This window comes from Mastigoproctus giganteus, chromosome 5 (assembly GCF_048544385.1).
Source record: "Mastigoproctus giganteus isolate SK-2022 chromosome 5, ASM4854438v1, whole genome shotgun sequence".
Classification (NCBI taxonomy): domain Eukaryota; kingdom Metazoa; phylum Arthropoda; class Arachnida; order Uropygi; family Thelyphonidae; genus Mastigoproctus; species Mastigoproctus giganteus.
Window position 1 is genome coordinate 12,191,908 of NC_143579.1, and position 10,274 is coordinate 12,202,181.

Here is a 10,274-nt window from a genome sequence, read left to right on the forward strand (position 1 = left end):
TGTTCCATGGCAGTTTAATGAATAAACAAGGAAGATGAAAAGTTGGTTCTGTGAGTTTGAAGATGGACAGTAAATGGATGTTGGCTGGTGGCAGCACGTGTTTTTATGTTTTTATACAAACATCAATGAACAGTGATCAGTACATTACAAGAAAAGTTATAATAAATTTAATGCAAAATTTGAATTTCTTTGGATAAAATCACTTTTAAACCTAGGTTTTGAACTTCTAAGGGCCACAATTAAATTATTTTTCTAGAGATACATGGTTTCTTATTCTGTCATGCAAAAAAAACTTAAATTGTGTAAATCAAAAACACAGTCACTGTGATCTTCCGTGAAATTCAAGGTAGCATTCAAGGCTGAATGCTACCTTGAATTTTTTGGGTGGCTGTTCCATTCAATACTGGACCCCTTTGATCTAGGAGTGAAGTAGCGTATCTGTATCAAATGCATTTTCCACTAGTTCAAACTGGTTGCCAATTCAGCAGAAATAGCACATTGTACCTTCTGGTCAGACTTCATCGTCTTTGGGATCTGCCATGCACTCACTTTCTTGAATAGTGAGCGTCCATAAATAATTGCCTTTACACTTCCAACACTTATGCACACTTTTTGCAGTGAATGTTCAACTGCATGTGAAGATGCAGTAAATTAGCAACTTCACAGCCGTTGAAAAACTTGTGATTTGTAAACACTTAATTATAATGGGGGAGTCTTTTATATTGTGCACTTAACCTGCAGAGAATTTAAACTGGTTTTACTTTCTCTTTTAATAAATTTGATGATACAGTGATGTTCTTTACTTAGAGTGACAGAATCTGTCACCGTATTGTACTGCTTCTAATGTATATATGTGGAGGGACGTGGTCAAGAGCTGAGTGCAGTATTTCCACCATCTGCCACAAAGTGTTTTTTGTTTTCTGGTGCTTATACCTTCTGTTAAAAAAAAATAAATTTAGGTCAGCCTTGAACTATCCATACTTTTCAGTCTCAGACTGGCTTTCTTTTTATAGCAGTGCTCATACTTGATTTTAATAAATAGCAAAATCATATTTAAGAATTCATTCTGATTGCTTCTAATTCTTTGTACTGTTGTGCATTTTTACTCAGTTTTTTTATCAAATAATTTTTAGATGCTTCGTGAGGGTAGAACCCGGCTTTCTTATCGGTCTTCATTAGAGAATGAAATTAAAGTAATAAAGTGTCTACAGAAAGAACCCAGTGATTCAAAACATGATGATTTGTATGTTGATGATTATAATCCTGTCCCTGAATTTCACCAGTCTTTTAGTGATTCAGTTCAGACTGTACTGGAAAATGCTATCCAATGTGTTGAGCCAACAGGTAACTATTTTAAAATTTAAACACATTTAATTTTGAGTTAATTTTTAGTTTACCTTTTGAAAGATATAAGCCGACGTATGAGTTGATCGTGCTTAATAATGTATTTACTGCATGGTCCAAACCAAATTTATACTGATGAGAGTATTTTTGTTTCCATCTGTTGTATGCTACCTTACTAACCCTGGAAAATATATATTAGTAATATATCCAAACATAATGTATATTGATTTAGTATTGTCAGTGCTATTTTTGGTGTAAATCCTCTGTTATCCTTTTGTAAATCCTCTGTAAATCCTTTTGATAGTTAATGCAACATCTACAAGCTGTATGAAGTTGCATTTTGATAGTTAGTGCAACTTCATACATGTGATCAGCTTATAGTATTTTGTTGGATCTTGAAACATGCTAAGATTCATTGAAATGAACAAGGGGGCTTAGTGGCCAAAAGTGCTTCAAGCCTGATTTTGTTGTCCTTTAGGACACCTTACATTGATTGCATATCCATTGTGCAATGAACCTGTAAGGAACAGTGATCACTCATGTATAAACAGACAATTAATTAAAAACTTCAGTAAAACAGTAGGCAGAATGCAAGGACATAATCTTCCCCTGATCAGTTGCTTCTACAACATATTAAGAATGAATAGTCTGTGCACATTGGTTGTGATATTTTGAAATAAATGAGCTACTTTCAGTTATATAGTTTATTGCTAAAGCTGAGAGTACTGTCTGTGTACTCATTAAAATTTTTAGCAAAAGCTTATTTCTCTTAAAATCCGTTTAATAAGTTTAACAAGTTTCTCAATGCCTATAAATATTTGACGACAGAATCTGCTTTAGACTCAAAAATACAGATATTAACCAGCAGATTCTTAAACAGGGGTTACCCCTTTGCTACAATAAACTGAATTAGAGTACAAGCTAAGGATATGATACAAAAAACTACACCAATCAACAATAGTAACATCAAAAAATACTTTATTTCTGTCCCATGCATTGAACAGCGGCACAAGCAGCTTAAAACAGATTTTTTAAAGATACCGAATTTAAGATTGTGGCCAGACCAATACAGAAATTACACAATATTGAATAATCGCTCAGTCCTTTCCTCTTTTGCGACACAAATAAATGACTTGGTATACAACATTTCTTGCAGTGATTGAGACTCTTCTTACCAAGGATCGATGCGATTTCTGCTGAATGTTTGAGTAAAACAGCACGTCCTCAGTTCGTGCTTCTCACTCAGCAGCATAACTCTCTTACCATTAATGAAAACTGTACATTTTTATTTAACAAGGCCAAAATACTTAGGTCCAACATAATTAATTGCAGAAACCATCAAAATTAAATTACACGAGAATTCTATTAATATTTGGCATCCACATCCATCTAATCTCTGATTTGTGGTGTTCTTCGTGCATGCGCAAAGACAAATAATCTCTCTAAAATTCAAGCTCGCATACTCCGTCATTTCCATTCCTGTGATCAGGGCATACAGTCGAAAAGCTGTCAGCTTCAGGAAGGAAAATCGTTTTTCAAAATTTATGTTAAACTTTTAAAATTAATTTTTGAATTATTTTCAATTGTTTTCTGAATTTTTAAATTAATTTTTGAATTATTTTCAATTGATTTTTTTTACTGTAATCATTTTGCATTAATCTTTTATTCGTTTTAATTTCTGGAGAGTATCATATGGAAGTGTTCTACATATCATATTGCGCCTCCGTAGCCAGGTGGGAAGGAGCAGCAGTGCATAGCACACGCTTCTTGATTAGACCGGGGTTCGAGCCTGTCACCACCAAATATGGAGTTTGCGGAAAGGTCAGGGAATGACCACCGCATATCCCCGGAGCAATATGGCCTTAGTTGCTAATGCTCCTAAAAAAAAAAAAAAAACCAAAAAAAAAAAACATATCATATTGAGGTAAATTTCTCTTATTCTTCTACAAAAATTACTAAACTAACATACTATTTTACTACATAACCAAACTTTAAAAAAAGTAAAAAATAGACTAACAACTTTTCATTTAAACTGTAACATGGTCCTACTAATAATGAAAAAATAAAATTGATGGGAGATAGTTATACAGTACTAGCACGTATCCAGCCAAGTTTGTCAGTTAATCAATATTGAAATTCAAGTTTTATTTACAAACAGGCTCTATTTATATATGATGATATTCTCTGCTTGACTCAATATTGTGAAAAATTCCATTCCTTTAAAATGTGAAAAATTTAAAGGAATGGACTACATTTCAGGGTAATTAATGTAAGAATCAATTCATCTTTTGAAAGATGATTCTTTACTGTGATTAGTTAACTTCCTTGAATTTCTATTAACCATTTCCGTGGTTATTCCTATTGAACTTGAAATATTCAGGTAAACAACAATACAACTTTGTTAGATGGCCAGACACTGAGACTTTAATATACTGGTGTGCAAAATTTAAAAACAAGTCGGTTTTCACCTGTAGCTTCTCATAGGAGTGGCCTGGATATGGGAAAAGCATACCAAAGGAACCTCATGAGGTACAGAAATGAAGGAAACAACAACGGAAACAAAATGGTACATAGGGACTTTATTCAAAAATGGCAATATAGCACTGGCTGCCATGATACAGATGCATCACTGCCAAAGATGGAACAAAGGGAAGAGGTGGTCCTCAGTAGGAGATATAGCCACCCCCTAATGTCTATGTAGACTTTGCATTGCCTGTCCATACTTAGAACAGTGTTGTTGATAAGTTCTTGCGGTAACATCGTCCATTCTTCTGTCAGCGCCATCTTCAGCTGGTGAACATTTTCTGGTGGGTGTGGATGTGCCGCTAGGCGTCTTCAGAGCGTCCCATATGTGTTTGATGGGATTCAGATCGGTGGAATAGGCAGGCCAATCCATACTAACAATAGCCTCACTTTCCATAAGCATATCAACAGCTGCAGTGCGATGGGGTGTGGCATTATCATCCATAAACACAAACTCGGGGCCAATGGCACCTCGGAACAGACGCATATGGGGAAGGATTACCTCAGTACAGTAGCGTGCACCAGTTACAGTACTGCCTTCCAGTATCTGGAGTTGTGTACGTCCATCCAAGATAATGCCTCCCCAGACAAGAACATCTCGACTGCCACATCAATCCCTTTCGGTGATGTTTATGGGGTGATACAGTGTGCCAACCTCTCGCCAGATTAGCTGACGTTCAGAATTGCTGCTGAGACTGAATCTACCCTCATCAGTAAAGAGTACCTTAAGTAAAGATTTTGTGGTTGTAACCTTTAGAAATAGTGTTGGTCCTTAAGTTTTGCACACCAGTGTATATATGGATGTTATCTTACTCTGTACATACAGAATAAATAATAAAAAACATCATTATATCTAAGCAACAACACAAGATCTTTACTTAAACATGTTACCATTTGAGAACCCCTGATTTAGGATGGCTTTGTTAATTTTTTGCGCAGCACATAAACAGTAAATAACATTGTTTGTTAATTTTAGGTGGAAATGGCAGATCTAAAAAGAAGAAGACCCAAAAGGTGCTTTTTACTACTTCTATGAACCGTTGCAAATAATAATGCTGACAGTCTTGTTTCTGTAATTCTCTTCCATGCTGGATACCCTGGTCAGAATATCAGTTTTTTTTTTTTTTTTTTTAAATATATATTCACAACATCTTTTGTTGCTTGAAATGCATTGTATATTTATATGTAAAGTATGTAACTACTTTTTTTTTTTTTTTTTTTTAAATAAATCTGGTCTATTAGGTTTTCTGGACTTGTACAATATCAGACAGGATATCTTCCATTTAATGTAAACAGATTCTGAAAGTTAATGTGATTTTCTTTTTCTTTTCATATTCAATTTAAAAATGTTGTTAAGTTTGTCTTTGTTTATATATTAAAACTTAACGGTAAATGTTCCTTTGTAATAGACATAAAAAAATATATATATATTGAACTGTAAAATCACACTGAAAACTGAAATAAAGTTATTGCAGCTCTTGTTTTCAGTGAATGAAATAGCACTCCATATGTATATAAAATTCTTTACATAAACCCACCATAGAAAATCATTAGAATTAAGCAAGTTCAATACTGCATTTGTTTGCACTTTTGTGAAGTAAAATCGACATAGGACCAACATATTTTACACTAGTATATGAAATCAGCACTAATTGAGTACATTTTTGAATTTGTGAAAAACAAAATGATAACATGTAACGTATACAAAGTGCTGCAGAATATTCGGTTCAGCATATTGGTTGGCTATTGCAACCACTAACAATGTTGTGTGTGCTATATAAGAATTAGATAAATTAATAGTTTTAAATGAGTTCTTCATTCAATAACCTGTTATGTATACTCCATAATATATTTAATGTTAGTACCACAATGCACCTCCCTAGCTTCCATTCTGAACATAAAATTACACCTGACTTCCAGGAATGGCAGGAGCCAGATATATATATACATGCTGGAAAGCCATTTTCTGGCATCGTATTGCATATCATCATATCCATATTGACAACTATTTACAAATTGGAAACATTTTTTGATTTGTAAAGAAATGATGGCTTAAGCATATATAAAAAAATTCCTCCATCTATAAAATTTATTTTACTTGGAAGTTTAAGTAACTAGAACCTTAGACAAAGTTCTTATAAGGCCATACTGTAAGCTTTCGGTACAGTTTAAATTATTCACTTTTCAAAAAAAAAAAAAAAAAAAGCTTGCACCTTAACCTGGTTACTTCTTCCACCTGTGTTTTTTTTTAGCACTTTTTGATGCCTCAAGGAGAACGTATCTCCCCACCCGACCCTTGAAATCTTGTGATGTGCTATTAGCAGAATAACAGATATTGCCAATCACTGCAAGCTATATAAATAATAACTGAACTAAGGATTGGTATACTTATTGTATCTGCAGCTAGGATTAGAACTAAGGATCATTTGTTCTCACAATTTATATTATATTCATCTTAAGCACCAAAGCACTAGAGCAATGACCAACAGCAAATCAGTTCACTTTTATGTGAGGTATGGCAAATTTCCCATAATGCCTTTACAGTTTAGCTGTAGGTGTCTCAGTATTTTGACACAAGACAGACATATTCTCACAAGTCTGCTTGCTTTAGCTGCAACTATATAACAAAAATCTTGCTAAGCAGTCGTATTGATAGTAAAAGTGTTTCTCAATTTTTTTTTCATGGAAATAGGTGATTACTGGTTAGATCAACAAACCAATATCATTTTGTGCAGTCAACCAGAAGTGCAAGTGAAACCCTGGAGTCTTATCAGTATTTTTGGGAATGCAGTAATGAATATTGTAGTATTTTAAAGATCAGGAGATGTGAAAGATTCAGAACTAGTGGAAACCTGGAAAAAGTGCAGACTTTGGTTTGGTCAGATAGGAGTTTTAACTTACAAAAGATGGCAGTGGGATTAAATATGGACAGAGAAATTTCGATAAAGGATTTGTACAAGAAAGAGTCAGTGGAAATAGTTGTTTAGATAACGTATTATGGGCAACAAAACATTTAAAGCATTAAACAAGGCAGTGAAAAAACATGCATGTTGAGAGAACAAAAGAAGATAGTGCTGATTTGTTTCTGTGATTCCCAAGGTGTTTTTAACTTTGAGTTCATCTCAAGAGGTCAAATGGTAAACCAACATTGTTATTTGGGAATTAAACTGTGCAACTGCCAGGAAATGCATTAACATAACACATAGCTCTTCTGCCATGATAATATCCTTTCTCATGACAATATTAAGCACTTTCTTGCCAAAAAATCGTGAATTCAGACCATTCAGATAATTCTCTGAATTTGTCCCACTACGTTTTCTAGTTTTTCCAAAAACAACTGCTTTGAAGGGCCGTAGATTTAAATTGACAGCATTCAAAAGAAATATGATGCAGGCCCTAAAAATATTTCTCTGAATAAGTTTCAGCATTATTTTCAACAGTAGCAACATAGTTGGGCTAAGTTGTGCTACTTCCGGGGCATCCAGGGTAACGTCAGCATAGGTATACATATGTGGTGTATACAAGGATATGTTTTATTCTGTTGGTACCACCCTGCAAGATTTTGGAAATGAGGTTTCCTTAGCATTACCTAACAGGGCACCAAAAGGTGCTGAAATAAGTTGGATTGAAGAGAGAACCTAAATTTGGTTAAAGTTTTCATTTTTTGTGGGTATACTTCATGTAAGAGTGATCATTTTCCAGTAATTTGCATAATGCAAACAAAAAAGTAATTCTGAAGAATTCACAGGGAGCAAGAAGTTTTTGGAAGTTAACTATATAAAAAAAAAAATTATATTACATGTAAATGACATTGTTAAAACAACTAAATGCACAGAAGCCAAAAAAGAATACCAAAACATGGAATACATTTCAGAAAAATTCATCACAGTCAAACATACAATACAAACAACTTTGTGCCATAACTATACAAAGCAGGAAGCAAGCAAAGAAAGAGTCCAGGATACAAGTTGCCTTAACAATCACTAATGATACATAGTTAAGATCATCTAGAAAAAGATCAGTGATGAATGGTTAATTTCCCTGTGTATCTTATCCATTGCTAAGTTAGAAGTATAAAGAAATATCTTCTGTAGAAATTGAAAATGTGCAGGGAAAGGCCTTTAAATGGATCTCTACATAGTATCTTGTTGCTCTGCATTTAGGCTAATTAAAAACAAATCATAAACTAACCTTCATACTCAAACTTTTTGACATATAGTAAGGCTGTTGGACAGAATATATTATTTTATTCTACAATGCTTAAAGGAAACCTCTCTACACAAATTATTACTACAATCGGATTTTTCTGGAAAGCACTTCCACTCTTGGTGTTTCTCAATACAGGCAATTCCCCGCTTTGAGTTTTTTTTTTTTTTTTAAGTATTTCAACAGATTAGGAATTATGAACATTAATTACAAAAAATGAATGTCAAGCATTCCTAATTCCTGCATTTCAAACCAAGCTTGTAGTTATAAAAAACACAGTGCACCCCACTTTACGATATTAATCATTTCTAGAGAAACCACTGTATCATGAAAATATCGTAATGTGAACCCAATAACACATCGTTTTTTGGTTATTTGTTCCAAGACCTCAGAAGTTGAAATTTTTGCTATATAACTAAGCTATTCTATAAAAGGTTATTTTTTATAATGTAAATTGTTATTAGTTACCAATTCAAATCATTAAAATGCCCTACATTTTCATCGTTATCATAAAAAAAAAAACTGCAGCCATTATCAACCCACTGCAGGATGGAAGCCTCCTCAACAATTCATGCTGAGAGAAATGGACCATAATCTGCCACGCTGGTTCAGTGCGGGTTGGCAGATTGACCGTATTTAGCAGTCAGGGGCTTGAACCGTGGTCTATTCAAAGAGCGTGTGCTACTGCACTCCCACTCCTGACCACTTGGCAACGGAGGCCTTTATTATTAGCCATATGGTGAAAGGAAGCCTGAGGGTTATGCTGCACTAGCCAAAAAAAATTTGAGTACCCTGAGAGAGAGAGAGAGAAAAGTAGGAGGGAATCACCAAAAAAGAGAAGAATGATGATATCCAGCTCAGGACCCTGGGTGTGCCAAGCCCATACTCACCAGATATGAGCCCCTGAGGTTATATACATTCCGTTATAAGAATCAATTTTGAACGCCTTTGTGATATTTCTCTAAAGCACATTTCTGGAGGTCGCAACCATAAAACAATAACTTCCGAGTTCATTTCACAAATATATGTGGTCTCAATTCTAATCTCAACGATGTCCTTTTCCACTTGCAGTCTGCCAAACCCCATGTACTTTTTCTGATAGAATCTCAGTTAGTGGTTGATTCAACTACTGTACATCTCAGTTGCCCAAATTATTCACTGTGCAATTCTTTTCGCCTCGAAGTTGGTACTTGTGCATACATCTGTTCCGATATTCCCCGACAGAGACTTGGTAATTTGGAATCTCCGATTTTCGATCTTCTCTGGCTTAAAATCTCCTTACCTCATCATGTCAAATTTATCTGTTGTCTCTACCGTTCTCCCAACTCCAGTAATCACTTGGAGCTCTTTAATTTCCTCTCTTTGCAACTTGACTTTCTCCAGTCCAACTTTCCTAACAGTGAGGTAATGTTCCTTGGTGATTTTAATGTTTGCAACTCCAACTGGCTTCTATTTTCTAGTCACACCAACCCAGATGGTAATGACCACCTGTCGGTGGTAAAAATTACTAATGACCACCGACAGATGGTCATTAGTAATTTTGCAATTACTAATGACCTTGCACAGATTGTTCATTTACCTACAAGAATATCAGACAGTCCTAACCATACAGCCAACATGCTTGATCTTTTTCTCACAAACAACCCTTCTAAGTACACAGTTGAAGTGGTAGATGACTTTCATCAACTGGTGAAATACCACCACTTTGCTTATTGGAGGCTTGAAGTGGTGAAACCCATGTTTAGTCTCTAGAGCAAAGTTTCCGGCATCCCCTCCCCCCATACTTCTCCTTCAACTCATGCACAGTACTAAGTACTATATGAAAACCCCAAACACCTTTTGTGTTTGGGGTTTTCATAAAAAAAAAAAAAAAGTGAGTGGTCCTTTAGGCACCTCGGATCACAACTTGGTGATTGTCTCTTCTCCAACGAAGCCTTTATCTCATGGCTGTTCCCAACCTAGTGTTGTTTGGCATTACAAGAATGCAAAATGGGATGACTTGCGAGATTTCTTTTCCTTGGTCGGATTACTGTTTCCAGACTTCTGATGTCACCGTTTGCTCAGATCATTGTTAGTGGAATTATTCTTGTAGGAATGGAATCCTTTATTTTGCACTCCACTTTAAAACCTTGGTTTTCCAATAAATGTACTAAGGCTGTTCAAGAGAAGAATGTTGGATATCGTAATTGGCTTCTTTCCGA

General features: G+C 34.9%; 1 protein-coding gene across 1 annotated transcript in view; it reads left to right on the plus strand.

Moving 5' to 3' along the window:
• Positions 1-4,964, plus strand: part of LOC150085173 (E3 ubiquitin-protein ligase RNF10) — a 197,799-nt gene extending 192,835 nt beyond the window's left edge. The window contains exons 16-17 of the mRNA XM_090373063.1: positions 1,134-1,344; positions 4,844-4,964. Of these exons, the coding sequence (XP_090229189.1) occupies positions 1,134-1,344; positions 4,844-4,917 (285 nt within the window). The 3' untranslated portion in view covers positions 4,918-4,964. The remainder of the gene's footprint in view (positions 1-1,133; positions 1,345-4,843) is intronic.
• The last annotated feature ends 5,310 nt before the right edge of the window (positions 4,965-10,274 follow it).